The sequence below is a fragment of the Nerophis ophidion genome, linkage group LG22, assembly GCF_033978795.1.
Source record: "Nerophis ophidion isolate RoL-2023_Sa linkage group LG22, RoL_Noph_v1.0, whole genome shotgun sequence".
NCBI lineage: Eukaryota > Metazoa > Chordata > Actinopteri > Syngnathiformes > Syngnathidae > Nerophis > Nerophis ophidion.
This window is the reverse complement of record NC_084632.1, coordinates 38138507-38163593: the sequence shown is the minus strand read 5'-3', so window position 1 is coordinate 38163593 and position 25087 is coordinate 38138507. Positions and strand designations below refer to the sequence as shown.

General features: G+C 39.8%; 1 protein-coding gene across 1 annotated transcript in view; it reads left to right on the top strand.

Annotated features, from left to right (window-relative positions):
- Nucleotides 1–25087, top strand: part of LOC133540835 (BMP/retinoic acid-inducible neural-specific protein 3-like) — a 217294-nt gene that overhangs the window by 100573 nt on the left and 91634 nt on the right. Inside the window, exon 4 of the mRNA XM_061883792.1 lies at nt 1420–1610. Within this exon, the coding sequence (XP_061739776.1) occupies nt 1420–1610 (191 nt within the window). The remainder of the gene's footprint in view (nt 1–1419; nt 1611–25087) is intronic.

Genomic DNA, 25087 nt, shown 5'->3' with positions numbered 1-25087 from the left:
TTGGACTCCGCCAAGGCTGCCCTTTGTCACCGATTCTGTTCATAACTTTTATGGACATAATTTCTAGGCGCGGTCAAGGCGTTGAGGGGTTCCGGTTTGGTGACCGCAGGATTAGGTCTCTGCTTTTTGTGGACGATGTGGTCCTGATGGCTTCATCCGACCAGGATCGGTTTGCAGCCTAGTGTGAAGCGACTGGGATGAGAATCAGCACCTCCAAGTCCCGAGTCCATGGTTCTCGCCCGGAAAAGGGTGAGACCTTCCCCCGGGTGGAGGAGTTCAAGTACCTCGGAGTCTTGTTTACGAGTGAGGGAAGAGTAGATCGTGAGATCGACAGGCGGATCGGTGCGGCGTCTTCAGTAATGCTGACGCTGTATCGATCCGTTGCGGTGAAGAAGGAGCTGAGCCGGAAGGCAAAGCTTTCAATTTACCGGTCGATCTACATTCCCATCCTCACCTATGGTCATGAGCTTTGGGTTTTGACCGAAAGGATACAAGCGGAGTTTCCTCCGCCGGGTGGTGGGGTTCTCCCTTAAAGATAGGGTGAGAAGCTTTGTCATCCGGTAGGAGCTCAAAGTAAAGCCACTGTTCGTCCACATGAAAAGGAACCAGATGAGCTGGGTTGGGTATCTGGTCAGGATGCCACCTGACCGCCTCCCTAGGGTGGTGTTTGGGGCACGTCCGACCGGTAGGAGTCCATGGGGAAGACTATGTCTCCAGTCTGGCCTGGGAACGCCTCGGGATCCTCCGGGAGGATCTGGAGAAAGTGGCTGGGGAGAACGAAGTCTGGGTTTCTCTGCTTAGGCTGCTGCCCCCGCGACCCGACCTCGGATAAGTGGAAAAAGACGGCTGGACGGAAGACGTCGCATGCAGCGCTCGTACAAACTTTGCAACACACTAAAACAATCAGACGATGTTTATTTCCAACGTTCTAGGGAGTTGTTTAGGGCACGTCCAACTGGTAGGAGGCCACGGGGAAGACCCAGGACACGTTGGGAAGACTATGTCTCGCGGCTGGCCTGGGAACGCCTCGGGATCCCCCGGGAAGAGTAGAACAAAGTGGTTTGGGAGAGGAAAGTCTGGGCTTCCCTGCTTAGGCTGCTGCCCCCGCGACTCCCACCTTGGATAAGCGGAAGAAGACGGATGGATGTATTCTGTTTTTGTTTGCGATTTACATGCCACCATCCATCCTTTTTCTACCGCTTATTCCCTTTCGGGGTCGCGGGGGGCGCTGGCGCCTATCTCAGCTACAATCGGGCGGAAGGCAAGGTACACCCTGGACAAGTCGCCCCCTCATCGCAGGGCCAACACAGATAGACAGACAACATTATTTACATGCCACCTTCACTGCTTTTGTGTTTTGTAGTATTCAGTGTCAACATATACTGTTCCCCATGTGTTTATGTTTTGTTTTTTGTGCAGGAGAGGAAGCCTTAACAATATTTGTTGACAAGAGAAAACTCAGCAAAAAAGGAGAGGCGAGCGATTACTCGAGCAATTCATCCGCCGTCACTCTGGAAGCTCTCCACCAGCTGGCCGCGTCCTACTTCATCGACAGGGAGAGCACCCTCCGCAAACTGCATCACATCCAGATCGCGTCGACCGCCATCAAGGTACAACTATTTGCATGAAAGTGTCTAGTCCTTGTCTCGCATGACAGCACTGTGACTAATGTGCCAAAGCACCATATCAATATATTCAAGGCGGGATCTAGAGGAGCTGTCATTTAGTGCATAATGGCGAGTTATCCATCTTGGACACAAGGCCACGCCTCCACAGGTGGAGGAAAAAAGGTCCCTTTGGCCAGTGTAACATAAATAATAATAATAATTAAAGCTGCAAGCAGCGATGGACGGGACTTTCCAGATATGAGTTAGATTAACACACTACTTTGTATTATATTGTAGTTTTTACCTTCCATAGCGTGTCTACTAACAGATATAAGTTAGAACTACACACTAATCTGTATTATATTGTAGTTTTTACCTTCCATAGCGTGTCTACTGACAAATATAAGTTACAACTATACAATACTTTTTATTATATTGTAGTTTTTACCTTCCATAAGGTGTCTACTGACAGGTATATAAGTTAGAACTACACACTACTTTGTATTATATTGTAGTTTTTACCTTCCATAAGGTGTCTATTGACAGATATAAGTTAGAACTATACACTACTTTTTATTATAAATGTTGTAGTTTTTACCGTCCATAACGTTTTTACTGACAGTTATAAGTTAGAACTGCACGATACTTCGCATTATGTTGTAGTTTTTACCTTCCATAACATCTCTACTGACAGATATAAGATAGAACTACACACTACTTTGTATTATGTTGAGGTTTTTACCTTCCATAACGTGTCTACTGACAAATATAAGTTAGAACTATACACTACTTTTTATTATATTGTAGTTTTTACCTTCCATAAGGTGTCTACTGACAGATATAAGTTAGAACTACACGATACTTTGTATTATGTTGTAGTTTTTACCTTCCATAACATCTCTACTGACAGATATAAGTTAAAACTACACACTACTTTTTATTATATTGTAGTTTTTACCTTCCATATCGTGTCTACTGACAGATATAAGTTAGAACTATACACTATTTTTTATTACAAATGTTGCAGTTTTTACCTTCCATAACGTTTCTGCTGACAGATATAAGTTAGAACTACACGATACTTTGTATTATATTGTAGTTTTTACCTTCCATAACGTGTCTACTGACAAATATAAGTTAGAACTATACACTACTTTGTATTATATTGTAGTTTTTACCTTCCATAGCGTGTCTACTGACAGATATAAGTTAGAACTATACACTACTTTGTATTATTTTGTAGTTTTTACCTTCCATAACGTGTCTACTGACAGATATAAGTTAGAACTACACGATACTTTGTATTATGTTGTAGTTTTTACCTTCCATAACGTGTCTACTGACAGATAAAAGTTAGAATTACACACTACTTTTTATTATAAATGTTGTAGTTTTTACCTTCCATAACGTGTCTACTGACAGATATAAGTTAGAACTACACACTATTTTGTATTATATTGTAGTTTTTACCTTCCATAAGGTGTCTACTGACAGATTGAAGTTAAAACTACACACTACGTTGTATTATAAATGTTGTAGTTTTTACCTTCCATAAGGTGTCTACTGACATATATAAGTTAGAACTACACACTACTTTTTATTATATTGTAGTTTTTACCTTCCATAACGTGTCTACTGACAGATATAAGTTAGAACAACACACTACTTTGTATTATAAATGTTGTAGTTTTTACCGTTCATAACGTTTCTACTGACAGATATAAGTTAGAACTACACGATACTTTTTACTATAAATGTTGTAGTTTTTACCGTCCATAACGTTCCTACTGACAGATATAAGTTAGAACAATACACTACTTTTTATTATATTGTAGATTTTACCTTCCATAACGTGTCAAATGACAGATATAAGTTAGAACGGAACACTACTTTGTATTATAAATGTTGTAGTTTTTACCATCCATAACATCCCTACTGACAGATATAAGTTAGAACTACACACTACTTTTTATTATATTGTAGTTTTTACCTTCCATAACGTGCCTACTGACAAATATAAGTTAGAACTAAACACTACTTTTTATTACAAATGTTGTAGTTTTTACCTTCCATAACGTGCCTACTGACAGATATAAGTTAGAACTACACGATTATTTGTATTATGTTGTAGTTTTTACCTTCCATAGCATGTCTACTGACAAATATAAGTTAGAAAAACACACTACTTTTTATTGTAAATGTTGTATTTTTTACCTTCCATAACGTTTCTACTGACAGATATAAGTTAGAACTATACACTACTTTGTATTATATTGTAGTTTTTACCTTCATTAACGTTTCTACTGACAGATATAAGTTAGAACCATACACTACTTTGTATAATTTTGTAGTTTTTACCTTCCATAACGTGTCTACTGAAAGATATAAGTTAGAACTATACACTACTTTTTATTATAAAAGTTGTAGTTTTTACCGTCCATAACGTTTCTACTGACAGATATAAGTTAGAACTGCACAATACTTCGCATTATGTTGTAGTTTTTACCTTCCATAGCGTGTCTACTGACATATATAAGTTAAAACTATACACTACTTTGTATTATATTGTAGTTTTACCTTCCATAACGTGTCTACTTACAGATATAAGTTAGAATTCTACACTACTTTTTACTATAAATGTTGTAGTTTTTACCTTCCATAACGTGTCTACTGACAGATATAAGTTAGAATTACACACTATTTTGTATTATATTGTAGTTTTTACTTTCCATAACGTTTCTACTGACGGATATAAGTTAGAACTACACACTACTTTTTACTATAAATGTTGTAGTTTTTACCATCCATAACGTGCCTACTGACAGATATAAGTTAGAACTACACGATTATTTGTATTATGTTGTAGTTTTTACCTTCCATAGCATGTCTACTGACAAATATAAGTTAGAACAACACACTACTTTTTATTGTAAATGTTGTAGTTTTTACCTTCCATAAGGTGTCTACTGACAGATATAAGTTAGAACTGCACACTACTTTTTATTATATTGTAGTTTTTACCTTCCATAACGTGTCCACTGACGGATATAAGTTAGAACTATACACTACTTTGTATTATATTGTAGTTTTTACCTTCCATAGCGTCTCTACTGACAGATATAAGTTAGAACTAAATACTACTTTTTATTATAAATGCTGTAGTTTTTACTGTCCATAACGTTCCTACTGACGGATATAAGTTAGAACTACACGATACTTTGTATTATGTTGTAGTTTTTACCTTCCATAACGTGACTACTGACGGATATAAGTTACAACTACACACTACTTTTTTATAATAAACGTTGTAGTTTTTACCATCCATAACGTGTCGACTGACAGATATAAGTTAGAATGAAAATACATGGGTACGGCTAGTAGCTACGATTAGCAAACAGATAGACCTACCAACTCGGCGCATAAAAAGTGCAGATGGCCTTAAAACGCCACAACAGTCAGGCATCAAATGTAAGTACCCGAAATAAAGACTTGACATACAAAGAAATTCAATCGGAGCAGAAACATAGGAGGAAACGGGATTAAAACCCGATGCTAAATACATGGGTACGGCTAGTAGCTACTATTAGACTTACCAACTCGGCATAATATCATAACATCAACACACTCTCTCGTCGCAACACAACCCTGATGGTCAGCACCTATAAGTTTACAATCAGTTGTAAAATGTTGGACGGTTGTTTTTACGCTATGCAGGCAAACGACGACTTTAAAACATACCGGCTTAGCTACGGCACCTGGCAGCCATCTTGGTATAGACGATCACAGCCCCTCCCTCACGAATGTCGGTGCGTGCGCACCAGCAGCAGAAGGTACAGAAATAAAAGAACAAAAAAACGTCTCCCTCACTGCGTCTGCGCATGGCGGCCATCTTTGAAATGGTTTTCAGCGCAGCGGTTCTTTGAAGGCCGCAGCAGTAATAAAATCTCTTTCATCAACTTTTAATCAGAAGGGTTCAATCTCTCTCCTGTGGTAGTTTGAAGCCGACACGAAAAACGCGCTCAGAGGAGATAATGTTTGAAAAAAATGGGACCGGTTTTACAAAACTTTTGTTTTGAAAGAGGAATTGCAAACTTCCTGTTGATTTTTGCTGCTGGTTGTCAATATATGAAATGTAGGTCTAAGTGAGACCTACATATAGGTTTTTGTGTGATGTCTCTGCGACATTCCTATTGGAAGTTACAGGCAGGTTTGTCTGGTTTCTTCCTAGGAGCAGTTTTGTCTGTGCTAGAGCGCAATTTTGAGTTTTGAGGGTAAGTTTTTTGATTAGATTGCAATTTTCGCCAGTACTGATGTGTATGTTCAGTTAGGTGAGTTTTGAAGCATGTTAAGTGGGTCAAATTACAGCTCAAAGCTGCGGAATAATAAATAAAGAAAGAATAAAACGATAGAAATTCAGTAAAGTCCTCGGTCCTTATGGGACATTCGGTCCCTAATAATAGAAAAAGGTTGTGATCCAGAGGAAGAGATTGTTCAGTGACGAATCTAAAAAGACTTTCTGGATCTTGGGAATTTTTGTATGTGTGCTCATGCTTGACATGGCAACATCTTTCTTTTAGAAATGTAAGTTTTTTTGAGGAAATCACATTCGACAAACCCACTATTATTATTTAGATTTTGATGATGTTTTAGCCGTTTGAGTCTTCAAAGAGGCTTTATCATACCATCTCCTCCCTTGCGACCCAAACATCAGTTTAGCATAACTCCATCAGCCCAATACTATCAGGTATGAATATTATACAGTTTATTTGGAACTAGGGTTGTCCGTTAATGGCTTTTTTGCCGATATCCGATATTGTCCATCCATCCATTTTCTACCACTTATTCCCTTCGGGGTTGCAGGGGGCGCTGGATCCTATCTCAGCTACAATCGGGCGCAAAGGCCACCTCATTGCAGTATTCAGATATTGTCCAACTCTTAATTGCCGATACTGATATCAACCGATACCGGTATACAAACACCGTTTCTATATGAGTTAGGAAATTGTGTTAGATGTAAATATAAACGGAATACAATGATTTGCAAATCCTTTTCAACCCATATTCAGTTGAATATGCTACAAAGACAACATATTTGATGTTCAAACTGATAAAAGTGGCAATGAATACTGATAAAGTTGAGGAATGCTCATCAAACACTTATTTGGAACATCCCACAGGTGTGCAGGCTAATTGGGAACAGGTGGGTGCCATGATTGGCTATAAAAACAGCTTCCCAAAAAATGCTCAGTCTTTCACAAGAAAGGATGGGGCGAGGTACACCCCTTTGTCCACAACTGCGTGAGCAAAGAGTCAAACAGTTTAAGAACAACGTTTCTCAAAGTGCAATTTCAAGAAATTTAGGGATTTCAACATCTACGGTCCATTATATCATCAAAAGGTTCAGAGAATCTGGAGAAATCACTCCACCTAAGCGGCATGGCCGGAAACCGTGACCTTCGATCTCTCAGACGCACTCTATCAAAAACCGACATCAACCAATAAGGATATCACCACTAGGGCTCAGGAACACTTCAGAAAGCCACTCTGACTAAATACAGTTTGTCGCTACATCTTTAAGTGCAAGTTAAAGCTCTACTATGCAAAGCAAAAGCCATTTATCAACAACATCCAGAAACGCCGCTGGCTTCTCTCAGCCCGAGATCATCTAAGATGGACTGATGCAATGTGGAAAAGTGTTCTGTGGTCTGAAAATCCCACATTTCAAATGGTTTCTGGAAATATTCGACATTGTGTCATCCGGACCAAAGGGGAAGCGAACCATCCAGACTGTTATCGACGTAAAGTTGAAAAGCCAGCATCTGTGATGGTATGGGGGGGCATTAGTGCCCAAGGCATGGGTAACTTACACATCTGTGAAGGCACCATTAATGCTGAAAGGTACATACAGGTTTTGGAACAACATATGCAGCCATCTAAGCGCCGTCTTTTTCATGGACGCCGCTGCTTATTTCAGCAAGACAATGCCAAGCCACATTCAGCATGTGTTACAACAGCGTGGCTTCGTAAAAAAAAAAAGTTTGGGTACTTTCCTGGCCTGCTTGCAGTCCAGACCTGTCTCCCATGGAAAATGTGTGGCGCATTATGAAGCGTAAAATACGACAGCGGAGACCCCGGACTGTTGAATGACTGAAGCTCTACATAAAACAAGAATGGGAAAGAATTCCACTTTCAAAGCTTCAACAATTAGTTTCCTCAGTTCCCAAACGTTTATTGAGTGTTGTTAAAAGAAAAGGTGATGTAACACAGTGGTGAACATGCCCTTTCCCAACTACTTTGGCACGTGTTGCAGCCATGAAATTCTAAGTTAATTATTATTTGCAAAAAAAAAAAAATACCTTCATGAGTTTGAACATCAAATATGTTGTCTTTGTAGCATATTCAACTGAATATGGGTTGAAAAGGATTTGCAAATCATTGTATTCCGTTGATATTTACATTTAGCACAATTTCCCAACTCATATGGAAACGGGGTTTGTAATAAAAGTTTCAATCAATCAATCAGGCAGGGAAAGAGATTTGCACAATGAAATGGTGAAGAAAAACTGCTTCTGTTTAGCGGTCATTCTCAGCCTTAAATCGAATTAAAACGAGGTAAGAAACACGACTGGACAGACACGACTTTCGGCATTGGCGTCCATGTCACTAGAAAATGATTTAGTGTTTAGTTTTAGTCATTGAGGTCTTTTGGAGGAATGAAAGGAGAACGGATTTCGTGTTGAAGCAAGTATTTTGGGGGCCAAAGGCGTTTTGGTGAGTGCAAACATCCATCTATTTCTACCGCTTGTTCCTTTTGGGGTGGCGGGGGGTCGCTGGAGCCTATGTCAGCTGCATTCGGGCGGAAGGCGGGGTGCGCACTGGACAAGTCGCCACCTCATTGCAGAACGAAAGATTTTATACATTTTGTTCACGTTTAATGTGCTTTTTTCATGATTAATATGTTCCTTCCAATCCATTTTCTACTGCTTGTCCCGTGGGGGGGTGCATTCGGGTGGAATGCGGGGTACACCCTGGACAAGTCACAGGTTTATTATGTTTTTATGATTTTTTGTTTCGTTCACATCAAATCCGTATTAATGAACTGAAATGACTAATATACTAAAAATGGAAGAATTCGGGAGATGGAGGTTTGGGGAGGCGGGTATGAAGTGGGTGGGGTTTGGTGGTAGCGGGGGGTTCATATTGTAGCATCCCGGAAAAGTAAGTGCTGCAAGGGGTTCTGGGTATTTGTCTTTTGTGTTGCGGTATTCTCCCGAAATGTGCTTGCCATTCTTGTTTGGTGCGGGTTCACAGTGTGGCGCAAATTTGTAACAGTGTTGAAGTTGTTTATACGGCCACACAGTGTGACCTGTATGGCTGTTGACCAAGTGTGAGTTGCATTCACTTATGAGTGTGTGTAGAAGCCGCATATATCATGTGACGCGGCCGGCACGCTGTTTGTATGGAGGAAAAGCGGACTTGACGACAGGTTGTAGAGGACACCAAAGGTAGTGCCCCCAATATTGTGGTCTGGGTGGAAATTGGGAGAAATTCGGGAGAATGGTGACCCCGGTAGGGGCACTGAAATTCGGGAGTCTCCCGGGAAAATCGTTTTTGTCATGAAAATATGGCTTGAGACGTGTTTATTGCGTCGTTGTCGCCAAAACGTGGCCGTCTGGTTCGGAAAGATCACTTTAAAGGCCTACTGAAATGAGATGTTCTTATTCAAACGGGGATAGCAGCTCCATTCTGTGTGTCATACTTGATCATTTTGCGATGTTGCCATATTTTTGCTGAAATGATTTAGTAGAGAACATCGACGATAAAGTTCGCAACTTTTGGTCGCTAATAAAAAAGCCTTGCCTGTACCGGAAGTAGCAGACGATGTGCGCGTGACGTCACGGGTTGTGGAGCTCCTCACATCTGAACATTGTTTACAATCATGGCCACCAGCAGCTAGAGCGTTTCGGACCGAGAAAGTGACGATTTCCCCATTCATTTGAGCGAGGATGAAAGATTTGTGGATGAGGAAAGTTAGAGTGATGGACTGGAAGAAAAAAAAAAAGGCGAGGGCAGATGTTATTAGACACATTTACTAGGATAATTAGGAAAATCCCTTATCTGCTTATTGTGTTACTAGTGTTTTAGTGAGATTATATGGTACCTGAAAGTCGGAGGGGTGTGGCCACGGGTGTGGTGACTGCCAGTGTCTCTGAAGGAATTCAAGATTTTCAGCGAAGGCAGCCGTTGGGGCCAAGCTGAGCTTTTTTCCCCCTCCTCCTCGGTGGAAGCCATGAAGTTCAAATCCACTGCAACAGCTGAGGACATCAATGATGCGGTCCAGAATCCTGAACACTTCTGTAATGCCGAGGAGACCAAAGTGACGTGGGAGGAAGGAAAACTGTCGGCGCTCGGGGTCGGCCGGTCGGAGGAGGCAAGAGAGTCTGCAGCTGCCTCTTTGACAGGTGCACGAGGAACGACGCAAGCTATCCGCTCATGTCTATGGTAAGAGCCGACTTATTACCACCATTTTCTCACCGAAACCTGCCGTTTGACATGTGGTAAGGAACCATGTTCGCTTGGCCGCTCTGTTCCATATTAAAGCTTCAACGTCATGTTTAGGGAATGTAAACAAAGAAACACCGGCTGTGTTTGTGTTGCTACAGCCGGCCACAATACACCGCTTCCCACCTGCAGCTTTCTTCTTTGACGTCTCCAATATTAATTGAACAAATTGCAAAAGATTCAGCAACACAGATGTCCAGAATACTGTGTAGTTATGCGATTAAAGCAGACGACTTATAGCTGGGATCGGGCTGGAACAACACGTCCGCTACAATCTTTGACGTCACGCGCACGCGTCATCATACCGCAATGTTTTAAAATTGCAATTTAGTAAACTAAAAAGGCCGTATTGGCATGTGTTGCAATGTTAATATTTCATCTTTGATATATAAACTATCAGACTGCGTGGTCGGTAGTAGTGGGTTTCAGTAGGCCTTTAAAGAAACCTTTTATTCTTAAAGAAACCTTTTATTCTTAACTTTTGACAGTAGCCCGCCAGATATGTTTTCATGGCTCATGCGGGTTTATCGATTTTCAAATGCACCGCAGTATAGCCCATTTTGCACACCGTTGAGGTGATATCAACAAAAATGTGTTTCTGTATCGTATTTCTCTAGCAACGGTCATGTGGTGACATCAATGATGGTATTTTGAGAGGGAATCCTTGAAGTCAATGAAGGCCTAGGTGGGAAACACACAGCCCGCCACTGGGTCACATGTATCGCCATGAAGCGATCGATGTTTCCTGATGATATCGTTATAATCTCCAAGACACCTGAGGTCTTCCAAATGAACCTTCTTAATCGCCAAAAGAACAACGGGCTCAAACTCTCCCCCGAGAAATGTACGTGTGACAGACTCCTGCCGTCGTCGTGCGGGTTGCATGGACCATTCAGGAAGGACATCTCGCTGAGCAGGTTTGACTCGCTTTATTTTTTCAATAACAGCTTTGTGTTCTGGTCGGATCGCTTTTCAGCTGCTCTTCTCTCGCTCGCTTTTAGTCGGCCACGTCTTCGTTGCTGTCTTCGGCTCACTCTCGGTCCTTCTCGCTCCTCAGGTTCTGATGCTGCTTCTTCCTACTATTTCTGCCATGATGTCTCCTCCTTCTCCCCTTTTATACAGCCAGAGGAGAAATGTCAATTGTGTCCCGCCTCTGTTCCGCCGCATTCACCGCCTCCTTGCCGCCATCTTGGGCAGGGCACACTGCAGTCTTGCCCCAGTTCTGCCTCTCCACAGTACGTTTTTCCCACCTTATGTCCAATATCTAGATCGTGCCGTGTCCAGACGGGGAGTTAAAACCGACCCTGAAAAACTGAAAACCCTAAGTCCATGGCCTTAGCTTAATCTTAGTCTTGTCAGGATAGTACCGATAGTTTATTAAGAACTACTCGAGCATCGTTAAGCTCCTCACTGACTTAACCCCAGGCTACCCGCCCTGGCGTAAAAGCACAAAGCCCAAACTAAAGCCTGTCCATTTTTATGACCAGAAAATACCTTTTCTCCAAGCCCGCGAAGCCCCTTCCATACACCTGTGCACATGTATGTGGGTTTTATTGAAGTGCACAGTTCTAATGTTTAATTACATGCAAATAATTGTTTAAATCCCACACACGCAAATCCTTTTCCTTCCAAAACATTGCAGTTGAACTATACTTCCTCACCTCCAATTCAAATACAAACCCCGTTTCCATATGAGTTGGGAAATTGTGTTAGATGTAAATATAAACAGAATACAATGATTTGCAAATCATTTTCAACCCATATTCAGTTGAATATGCCACAAACACAACATATTTGATGTTAAAACTGATTACCTTTAGAATTTGGTGCCAGCAACACGTGACAAAGAAGTTGGGAAATACTGATAAAGTTGAGGAATGCTCATCAAACACTTATTTGGAAGGCAGGCAGGCCAGGAAAGTACCCGCACTCTGAATGTGGCTTGTCATTGTCTTGCTGAAATAAGCAGGGGCGTCCATGAAAAAGACGGTTGCTTAGATGGCAGCATATGTTGTTCCAAAACCTGTATGTACCTTTCAGCATTAATGGTGCCTTCACAGATGTGTAAGTTACCCATGGCTTGGGCACTAATGCACCCCCATACCATCACAGATGCTAGCTTTTTAACTTTACGTCAGTAACAGTCTGGATGGTTCGCTTCCCCTTTGGTCCGGATGACACACTGTCGAAAATTTCCAGAAACAATTTGAAATGTGGACTCGTCAGACCACAGAACACTTTTCCCCTTTTCATCAGTCCATCTTAGATGATCTCAGGCCCAGCGAAGCTGGCTACGTTTCTGGATGTTGTTGATAAATGGCTTTCCCTTTGCATAGTAGAACTTTAACTTGCACTTAAAGATGTAGCGACAAGCTGTATTTAGTGACAGTGGTTTTCTGAAGTGTTCCTGAGCCCATGTGGTGATATCGTTTAGAGATGATGTTGGTTTTTGATACAGTGCCGTCCGAGGGATCGAAGGTCACGGTCATTCAATGTTGGTTTCCGGTCATGCCGCTTACGTGGAGTGATTTCTCCAGATTTTCTGAACCTTTTGATGATATTATGGACCGTAGATGTTGAAATCCCTAAATTTCTTGCAATTGCACTTCGAGAAACGTTTTGCTTAAACTGTTTGACTATTTGCTCACGCAGTTGTGGACAAAGGGGTGTACCTCGCCCCATCCTTTCTTGTGAAAGACTGAGCATTTTTTAAGAAGCTGTTTTTATACCCAATCATGGCACCCACCTGTTCCCAATTAGCTGTGGCGTGTTCCAAATAAGTGTTTGATGAGCATCCATCAACTTTATCAGTATTCATTGCCACCTTTCCCAACTTCTTTGTCAAATTCCAAAGTTAGTGATTAGTTGCAAAAACAACAAAAACATTTTTATGAGTTTGAACATCAAATATGTTGTCTTTGTAGCATATTCAACTGAATATGGGTTGAAAATGATTTGCAAATCATTGTATTCTTTTTATATTTACATCTAACACAATTTCCCAACTCATATGGAAACAGGGTTTGTATGATTGCTTTGTATTTCAATTACTTACTTTTTTAGTCAAATAACTGTGACCTAATATTGTGAGTTTATTTCATATATTCCATACGTCATCAGCCGGATTCGTATAAAGTACCCAGAACTGTGAAATGCGGTAGAAACACAAACCACACACTTCTATGGGTGCCTATAAATCCAGGAGCCACAGGTTCCAAGAACCAACTTTTGGTGGAAAATGATCTACAGTATCACCAAACAACACTTTCAAATGGTAATTTATTCATTGACTACTCTTATAAACCAACTTTGCTCAATAGTTGTTTGGCTTCAGGACACACAAGACACCCTCAGTGACATATTGTGGAATTTTTAAAGTCATATAGTTTGCGTTTGATGAAAATCCATTCAAGTGCAATAGAAATTGGAGGTAGCCCAAAAAACAAGATTGATGATCCTTTCAGGAACAATACATTTTTATTCAAAAACACAAGACCTGTTTGGACCAGAAGTATAGCTTTCTTCAGTATGTGCTGTATCTGAACAATTGAATCTGAGCAAACGCATAAATGAGAAATATAAATATAAACGAGAGATGGACGGGACAGACAATTTATGTATGAACAAAGAGCCAATCACAACCTTTCAATCGGAATTGTCGTATACTGTATTTCCTTGAATTGCCGCCGGGTATATAGTATGCACCTGCCTAGAATTACTGCAGGGTCAAACTCGTCACGTCACGAGTGACATTTCCCCTTTCATCATTTTCAAAATAGATGAGGCTAATTTCAATACCAGTAATTTGAAATCGCATAAAGCAGGGGTGTCAAACTCAAATACAGAGTGGGCCCAAATTTTAAACGGAACAAAGCCAAGGTTGAACAAATGAACCTTTTAATAGGGACCCAAAAAAGTTTTGCGTTGAATATTGAACAAGCAAGGCTTATATAACTTTATAGTGACATGTAAAATCGAGTTTTAAATAATAACAATAATTAAAAAATATCAATGGCATATCAAATACAATTTAAATAAAAATTGAAGGCCTCTTTTCTATGTGCAGCCTTCTGAGGTAAATATCAAAATAAACTTTTTCCACAGGCTAATAATACATTTGCAAATAAAATAACAATAATGAATGAATCAAACATTCAAGCCTTGAAGTAGCAAGACAAAATGCATGAGTAAAACGTTAATTATTGCTGGGGGATGGGGTTTATTTTAGCGTCCCGGAAGAGTTAGTGCTGCAAGGGGTTCTGGGTATTTGTTCTGTTGTGTTTATGATGCGGATGTTCTCCCGAAATGTGTCTGTTATTCTTGTTTGGTGTGGGTTCACAGTGTTGGTGCATATTTGTAACAGTGTTAAAGTTGTTTGTACGACCACCCTCAGTGTGACCTGTATGGCTGTTGAACAAGTCTGCGTTGCATTCACTTGTGTGTGTGCGTGTGTGTGTGTAAAAGCCGCGTATATTATGTGACTGGATTGGCACGCTATTTGTATGTAGGAAAAGCGGACGTGACAACAAGTTTTAGAGGACGCTAAAGGCAGTGCCGTTAAGGCACGCCCCCAATATTGTCGTCCAGGTGGAAATGGAGAGAAATTCGGAAGAATGGTTGCCCCGGGAGATTTTCGGGAGGGGCACTGAAATTTGGGAGTCCGGGAAAATCGGGAGGGTTAGCAAGTATGAGTATTACCGGTGAATACAGTGTTATGCCGCTGTATAATACTGGCGGGCCAGCTCTAATGTTAATTTCATATTGCCTCAAGGGCCAAATTTGGCCCGCCGGCCAGAGTTTGACAACCATGGCCTAAAGGGATGCAGATTAGAAGCTATTCAGTAGGATTTAAGGTCCAAGCTATTGAATATGCTAAAAAGAACAGTAAGCAGCTATGTTTTATCAATATACCGTAGCTGCGTGTGTCAAATATGAGTCATTAAATGACTCCCGCCTCCTGGTGGTAGAGGGCGCTAGTGATCCTTCTTGTGACTACTCGGCTGCAGAAGAAGTGACAACGATTGACGTGATTTGTGCTGGGAACGGATTTGACGCGGGGGGGGGTGCACGGCGGACCTTTTAGGATGTAACACCACTACTCCTATGCTGGCTATGTAAACAACCGGGCTGAAATAAAGCATGTTCCAGTCTTAAATACCCAGTGTATTATTTATACAATAACACTTCATGGTGGCAGCGGTGGGATAAAGAGATCACCCACGGAGCAGAACGGGAAGGGGAGTTGTTCGAGGATAATTCTGTTGTTGCCCTCACGTGATAGCAGCGGTCTGATAGCAGTTTTCGAAACTGGACTTTCAATCGAAGCAGGAGGTAATCAAGGAAGATCTCCATCGAGACAGAGAGACTTTTAAAACTGAAGAAAGATAAGGAAGACTTTTATGCTTTCGATCAGAATTTGCTGGCATGGACTTCATTTATAAGTAAACGTAAGACCATAATAAAGTTTTTTTTAATTAAATTTGCTTTTAATGATGGTATCCTTACATCACACTCAAATTTTTGCTGCATGCCTTTGGTAAGCGCCGGAGTGAGAAGAGGTTTTAAATTATGGTATCTTCATAATATGAATGTAAATATTAATACTTGTATTACTAATATGAATTTTTTATGTAATATAAATATTAATAGTATTCAAATATTGTGATACTGGCGCATTTATGCAATTAATAGGATTACATACTGGGAGCAGTAGGAAAAAAAAACTGAAAATAAAAACATTTAGCTCTCTATCTTAGAAATGTTTTTCAGCGCAACGGTTCTTTGAAGGCTAATGAAATCAAAACCGGAGCAAAAGTGCAGATGGCCTTAAAACGCCACAGCAGTCAGGCACCATATGTAAGTACCCAAAATAAGGCGTTTTTTTTTTTTTTACGATATGCAGGCAAACGACAACTTTAAAACATACCGGCTTAGCTACGGCACCTGGCAGCCATCTTGGAATAGACGATCACAGTCCCTCCCTTACGAATGTTGGTGCGTGTGCAACAGCAGCAGACTGTAAGGGAAAAAAGAAAAACGTCTCCCTCACTGTGTCTTCGCACGGCGGCCATCTTTGAAATGGTTTTCAGCGCAGCGGTTCTTTGACGGCTGATAAAATCAAAACCGTAGCATTAATTAAAACTATTTCATCAACTTTTAATCAGAAGGGTTCAATCTCTCTCCTGTGGTAGTTTGAGGCCGACACGACAAACGCACTCAGAGGAGATCATTTTTGATTAGATCGCAATGTTCGCCAGTCCTGATGTGTGTATTCAGTTTTGTGAGTTTTGAAGCATGTTAAGGGGGTCAATTACAGCTCAAAGAGGCAAAGGTGAGTGTTTTTACAAAACTTTTGTTTTGAAGGGGGAAATGCAAACTTCCGTTTGAGTTTTGCTGGGGGTTGTCAATATATGAAATCTAAGTCTAAGTGAGACCTACATAGAAGTTTTTGTTTCATGTCGCTACTACATTCCTACTGGAAGTTACAAGCAGTTTTGTCTGTGTTTTCTTCCTTGGAGCAGTTTTGTCTGTTTTATTCCTAGGGGGCATTAGAGCGCAATTTTGAGTTTTGGGGTTAGGTTTTTTGAATAGCTCGCAATTTTTCCCAGTCCTGATGTGTGTGTCTAGTTTGGTGAGTTTTAAAGCATGTTAAGGGGTCAAATTACAGCTCAAAGAGGCAAAGGTGAGTGTTTTAACAAAACGTTTGTTTTGAAGGGGGAATTGCAAACTTCCTGTTGATTTTTGATAAAGGATATTAGTGTATGAAATGTAGGTCTAAGTGAGACCTACATAGAGGTTTTTGTTTAATGTCGCTACGACATTCCTACTGGAAGTTACAGGCAGTTTTTTCTGTGTTTTCTTCCTAGGAGCAGTTTTGTCTGTGTTAGAGCGCAATTTAGAGTTTTGGGGTTAGGTTTTTTTTAAATAGATCGCAATTTTTGCCAGTCTTGATGTGTGTTTCCAGTTTGGTAAGTTTTAAAGCATGTTAAGGGGTCAAATTACAGCTCAAAGAGGCAAAGGTGAGTGTTTTTACAAAACTTTTGTTTTGAAGGGGGAATTGCAAACTTATTGTTGATTTTTTCTGAAGGATGTCAGTGTATGAAATCTAGGCCTAAGTGAGACCCACATAGAGGTTTTTGTTTCATGTCGCTACGACATTCCTACTGGAAGTTACAGGCAGTTTTGTCTGTGTTTTCTTCCTAGGAGCAGTTTTGTCTGTTTTATTCCTAGGAGGCATTAGAGCGCAATTTTTAGTTTTGGGGTTAGGTTTTTTGATTGGATCGCAATTTTTGCCAGTCCTGATGTGTTTGTCCAGTTTGGTGAGTTTTGAAGCATGTTAAGGGGGTCAATTACAGCTCAAAGAGGCAAAGGTGAGTGTTTTTACAAAACTTTTGTTTTGAAGGGGGAATTGCAAACTTCCTGTTGATTTTTGCTGAAGGATGTTAGTGTATGAAATCTACGTCTAAGTGAGACCTACATAGAGGTTTTTGTTTCATGTCGCTACAACATTCCTAATGGAAGTTTCAGGTAGTTTTGTCTGTTTTTACTTCCTAGGAGCAGTTGTGTCTGTGTTTTATTCTTAGGGGGCGTTAGAGCGCAATTTTTTGTTTTGGGGTTAGGTTTTTTGGTTGGATCCCAATTTTTGCGAGCCCTGATGTGTTTTTCCAGTTTGGTGAGTTTTGAAGCATGTTAAGGGGGTCAAATTACAGCTCAAAGAGGCAAAGGTGAGTGTTTTTACAAAACTTTTGTTTTGAAGGAGGAATTGCAAACTTCCTGTTGATTTTTGCTGAAGGATGTCAGTGTATGAAATCTAGGTCTAAGTGAGACCTACATAGAGGTTTTTGTTTCATGTCGCTACAACATTCCAACTGGAAGTTACATGCAGTTTTGTCTGTTTTCTTCCTAGGGGGCGCTAGAGCACAATTTTTAGATTTGGGGTTAGGTTTTTTTGATTAAATCGCAATGTAGGCCAGTCCTGATGTGTGTCTCAGATGTGGTGAGTTTTGAAGCATGTTAAGGGGGTCAAATTACAGCTCAAAGCTGCGGAATAATAATAATAAACTTGGATAACATTGCACTGTCTGCCAAGCAGGTTTTTGAGGACCAGTCATTGCCAATTTAGACTGAAAAGCTAATTTTATTTACACTTGCATAGCAAACATTGTAACTTGGATTGTTTCCCTGGCTTCGGGACTCTCCTGAAGGACAGTGCAGAGAAGACACAACAAACTCCCTTCTTGTCTCTCATGGACACACACCTGTTGTTGTTGACTTTGGGCTGACTAGCGACTGCACAGGATCAAAGCCGCGGAACAGAGACACACTGCAGGCTTACACACAAACATGCATCCAAATAAATATACGCCACACGTAAACACCCAACTCAAAGCCCTCAACGCAAATCCCATAGGAGTGATAAAAGGATGGTCAGCGCCTGAGAGCTGCGGCCTGCCGGCATGACCCCGCACTCCCCTCCCTCTGTTGCTCGATATCTCGAGATGTACGTTGTAATATGTATATGTGCTTTGCTATGGAGGTTTTTTCCCACTCCAGACTGGGCCCCCTTAGGAGCCAAGTCTAAATTGTATTTTTTTTACTGGGTGCCTTGTGGCGACCCATCAGCGTTCCTGTTCCGTAACCCTGTACACTGTTTGTTTGTCTAATCTTAAACGGGTTTGTGCTGAAAACTAAAATGTATTGTACTTGCACAACGAAACTTGGGGACGGCGTGGCGCGTTTGGGAGAGTGGCTGTGCCAGCAACCTGAGGGTTCTTGGTTCGATCTCCACCTTCTAGCAACCTCGTCACGTCCGTTGTGTCACCCTGAGCAAGACCCTTCACCCTTGCTCCTGATGGGTCGTGGCTAGGGCCTTGCATGGCAGCTCCTGTGTGAATGTGGAAATAGTGTCAAAGCGCTTTGAGTACCTTGGAGGTAGAAAAAAAACGCTATACAAGTATAACCCATTTACCATTTATCTATCTATCACGTAATTGTGTTCTTATAGAGTGACAGGTGATCAGATAAACGTGCCCAGATGGGCCATCTACACACCCCGCCTCGCTGCAGGTCCGCAGGCCACGCCCCCTCACAAAAACACTGTAATCAAGGGATCTAAAATCATGACTCAGTGGCCATTTTTCTTTCCACATCTCTTTTTTTGGCCCTCAGCATATTGTAAAATTTAAAAATATATATAATAAGCTTTATTTTCAGTTACACACTGATTTGCTGTATTCCGGGGAATCGTTGACTGAACTCCCTTTAAAAACCCAGACACTTTGGTATCGACAAAAGACAATAATTTAATTCGACTCAAGAGTTCTGAGGGAATCCTCCATGGACCTTGCAGGAGGTTGGGCCACGATCGATGCGGGGCTCAAGCAAGGACACAAGTGAATAACACCGCCCCCCCAAAAAAAAAGAACGTGGACAAAGCAGCGAGTCAAAAAGAGCGACAAAATAGAACAGCCCACTCTTATTTGAATTTTATAAAAATAAATAAATAAAAATTTAATGAAAAAAACATCCCAGAGGGCTTTTTAAAGAACTGTCATCAAATGAATTCCACATCAGATAGAATCCTGTGTGTGCTGCAATAAGGGAATGTCAGACAGAAAATAGGGAAAAGGGGTCTTTTTTGACAATAAACACATAATTAAGTTATTAAGGTTTTGTTTAGATATATTTGCATATATTGACTAAAATTAGGTCAGCAACCCGCGGGTCTGGAGCCACAAGCGGCTCTTCAGCGGCGCCCTGCTGGCTCCATGGAGATTTTTCGAAATTGTATAAAAAAATGTGGTGAAAAGTATATATTTTCTTGTTGTAATATGGTCGTACTTGCCAACCTTGAGACCTCCGATTTTGGGAGGTTGGGGGTGGTGTGGGAGGGCGTGGTCGGGGGGCGTGTTTAAGAGGGGAGGAGTATATTTACAGCTAGAATTAACTAGTCAAGTTTATATATGTATATATATATATATATATATATATATATATATATATATATATATACATATATATATGTATATATATATATATATATACATATATATATATATATATATATATACATACATATATATATATATACATATATATATACATACATATATATATATATATACATATAGTCAGGTAGTTCATCTATATGTATATATATATATATATATATATATATACGAAATACTTGACTTTCAGTGAATTCTAGCTATATATGTATATATTTATTTTATTATCTATATATATATATATATATATATATATATATATATATATATATATATATATATATATATATATATATATATGTATATATATATATATATATATATATATATATATTTATATTTATATATATACATACATATATATATACATATAGTCGGGTAGTTCATCTATATGTATATATATATATATATATATATATATATATATATATATATATATATACATATATACGAAATACTTGACTTTCAGTGAATTCTAGCTATATATATGTATATATTTATTTTATTATATATATATATGCAGAGGGGTTAGTGCGTCTGCCTCACAATATGAAGGTCTTGCAGTCCTGGGTTCAAACCAGGCTCGGGATCTTTCTGTGTGGAGTTTGCATGTTCTCCCCGTGAATGCGTGGGTTCCCTCCGGGTACTCCGGCTACCTCCCACCTCCAAAGACATGCACCTGGGGATAGGTTGATTGGCAACACTAAATTGGCCCTAGTGTGTGAATGTGAGTGTGAATGTTGTCTGTCTATCTGTGTTGGCCCTGCGATGAGGTGGCGACTTGTCCAGGGTGTACCCCGCCTTCCGCCCGATTGTAGCTGAGATAGGCGCCAGCGCCCCCCGCGACCCCGAAAGGGAATAAGCGGCAGCAAATGGATTTATATATATATATATATATATATATATATATATATATATATATATATATATATATATATATATATATATATATATATATATATATATATATATATTTATTTATATATATAAAAATATATATAGCTCGAATTCACTGAAAGTCAGGTATTTTGTATATATATATATATATATATATATATGTATACATATAGATGAAATACTTGACTATATATATATATATAAAAAACTTGACTTGACTTGGTAAAAATATAAATTATATACTGTGTATATAGATATATATATATATATATAAATATATATATATAAATAATACATATATAAAACAAATATTTTGAAAATATTTGTATTTTTTATCTTATTTATAAAAATAAATAAGAGAGATACTTGAATTTCAGTGTTCATTTATTTACACATATACACACACATAACACTCATCTACTCATTGTTGAGTTAAGGGTTGAATTGTCCATCCTTGTTCTATTCTCCGTCACTATTTTTCTAACCATGCTGAACACCCTCTCTGATGAACACCCTCTCTGTTTTCGGCAGACAAACTGCTGTACGGTAGAAGAAAACGTGACTGCTCTTGTTGTGTGTTGTTACCGCGCTGGGAGGACGTTAATGAAACTGCCTAACAATAAACCCACATAAAAAAAACAAGAACTCGCCCTCGATCATTCTACAGTTAAAACGTCATTGGGCAGGCACGCTGTTAATATTGTGGGAAAGCGGACGTGAAAACAGGCTGTCAACACGTCACTCAGGTCCGCATGGAGGGGGGCGTGGCCTCCAGTTCGGGAGATTTTCGGGAGAAAATTTGTCCCGGGGGATTTTCGGCAAAGGCGCTGAATTTCGGGAGTCTCCCGGAAAATCCGGTAGGGTTGCCAAATATGAATATGATATCTGTCGGAGGACAAACACGACACAAACCTTCCTAATTGTTGGAAAGCCCACTCTTTAATATGTGTCTGCTTCGCTGATGAGAGGATTTTAACGAGCACCGTTTTGTCCTACTAATTTCAGCGGCCCTTGAACTCACCGTTGTGTGGACTGTGACTCAACAGTTTGTCAACATGCACAACTTTCTCCGACGCTGCCACAGAAAAACCTGTTTTACGCCACTCCTTCTTTATCTCATTTTGTCCACCAAACTTTGTATACTGTGCGTGGATGCACAAAGGGGAGCGTTGTTGATGTTATTGACTTGAAAGCTAATCAATGCTAACATGCTATTTCGGCTAGCTGTATGTACATATTGCATCATTATCCCTCGTATTCAGATATATTTAATTTCCTTTACTTATGTCCTACGTGTATTTAGTTTATTTTTCCATGTTTCATGACACATCAACTTAGCGGTTAGAGTGTCCACCCTGAGATCGGTAGGTTGTGAGTTCAAACCACGGCCGAGTCATACCAAAGACTATAAAAATGGGACCCATTACCTCCCTGCTTGGCACTCAGTATCAAGGGTTGGAATTAGGGGTTAAATTCCCGGGCGTGGCCACCACTGCTGCTCACTGCTCACCTCACCTTCCAGGGGGTGGTCAAGGGTGATGGGTCAAATGAAGACAATAATTTCGCCACACCTCGTATTTGTGTGACAATCATTGGTACTTTTACGTTTTATCATTATCTGTATGTAATATTGGCTGCATTTCAGATAGTTGTTAGTGTGCCATGTTGTTCCAGACCACAGCAAACATTACCCAGCTTGCAAGGATTGTAATGAATCCATTAGAATTTAACTTAAACACGCACATCTATACCTTTTCCAGGAGTTATCTCACCCTCTGAGAAGTTTTACTAATGTTTTCCAATGTTGTAAAAATGTGACGAATGTTTATTATATTTCCTTTTTTTTTTTTTTTTTTTTTTTTCCTTTGTCATGAAAAAGGGACGTTTTTGTCATGAAAAAGGGACGTTTTTGTGCTTGGTGCACTAATTGTAAGTGTATATTGTGTTTTTTATGTTGATTTAATAAATTAAAAACAATAAATAAAAAATCGGTATAGCTCGGTTGGTAGAGTGGCCGTGCCAGCAACTTGAGGGTTGCAGGTTCGATTCCCGCTTCCGCCATCCTAGTCACTGCTGTTGTGTCCTTGGGCAAGACACTTTGCCCACCTGCTCCCAGTGCCACCCTCACCGGTTTAAATGTAACTTAGATATTGGGTTTCACTATGAAAAGCGCTTTGAGTCACTAGAGAAAAGCGCTATATAAATATAATTCTCTTCACTTCACTTTTTTAAAATAAAAATTAATAAAAAATTCTTCTGCGGCCCGGTACCAATCGGGTTGGAGACCACTGGTATAAACAACTTTAACACTGTTACAAAAAATGTGCCAAACTGTGAACCCATACCAAACAACAATGACAAACACATTTCGGGAAAACATCCGTTCCGTAACACAACAGAAGAAACACCCAGAAAAGCGGTATATAAATATAATTCACTTCACTTTTTTAAAATAAAAATTAATAAAAAATTCTTCTGCGGCCCGGTACCAATCGGGTTGGGGACCACTGGTATAAACAACTTTAACACTGTTAGAAAAATGTGCCAAACTGTGAACCCATACCAAACAACAATGACAAACACATTTCGGGAAAACATCCGTACCGTAACACAACAGAAGAAACACCCAGAAAAGCGGTATATAAGTATAATTCACTTCACTTCACTTTTTTAAAATAAAAATTAATAAAAAATTCTTCTGCGGCACCGGTACCAATCGCGTTGGGGACCACTGGTATAAACAACTTTAACACTGTTACAAAAAATGTGCCAAACTGTGAACCCATACCAAACAACAATGACAAACACATTTCGGGAGAACATCCGTACCGTAACACAACAGAAGAAACACCCAGAAAAGCGCTATATAAATATAATTCACTTCACTTCACTTTTTTAAAATAAAAATTAATAAAAAATTCTTCTGCGGCCCGGTACCAATTGGGTTGGGGACCACTGGTATAAACAACTTTAACACTGTTACAAAAATGTGCCAAACTGTGAACCCATACCAAACAACAATGACAAACACATTTCGGGAGAACATCCGTACCATAACACAACAGAAGAAACACCCAGAAAAGCGCTATATAAATATAATTCACTTCACTTTTTTAAAATAAAAATTAATAAAAAATTATTCTGCGGCCCGGTACCAATCGGGTTGGGGACCACTGGTATAAACAACTTTAACACTGTTACAAAAATGTGCCACACTGTGAACCCACACCAAACAATAATGACAAACACATTTCGGGAAAACATCCGTACCGTAACACAACAGAAGAAACACCCAGAAAAGCGCTATATAAATATAATTCACTTCACTTCCCTTTTTTAAAATAAAAATTAATAAAAAATTCTTCTGCGGCCCGGTACCAATCGGGTTGGAGACCACTGGTATAAACAACTTTAACACTGTTACAAAAAATGTGCCAAACTGTGAACCCATACCAAACAACAATGACAAACACATTTCGGGAGAACATCCGTACCGTAACACAACAGAAGAAACACCCAGAAAAGCGCTATATAAATATAATTCACTTCACTTTTTTAAAATAAAAATGAATAAAAAATTATTCTGCGGCCCGGTACCGATCGGGTTGGGGAACACTGGTATAAACAACTTTAACACTGTTACAAAAATGTGCCACACTGTGAACCCACACCAAACAACAAAGACAAACACATTTCGGGAGAACATCCGTACCGAAACACAACAAATACCCAGAACCCCTTGCAGCACTAACTTTTCCGGGAGACTACAATACACGCTACCACCTAAAAGGTTAATTTGTTCAGTTTTAAATTTTGGCCCACACTGTATTTGAGTTTGACACCCCTGTTGTATTCCGTTTATATTTTTTACATCTAACACAATTTCCCAACTCATACGGAAACAGGGTTTGTATTTCTGTATCCTGTAATAATGCAACAGATGTTGTCAACATATGTTAACAAGGTAATAGAAGTTCAACGCTTGCCAATGATGTTCTCTGGGAAATGAGCGGC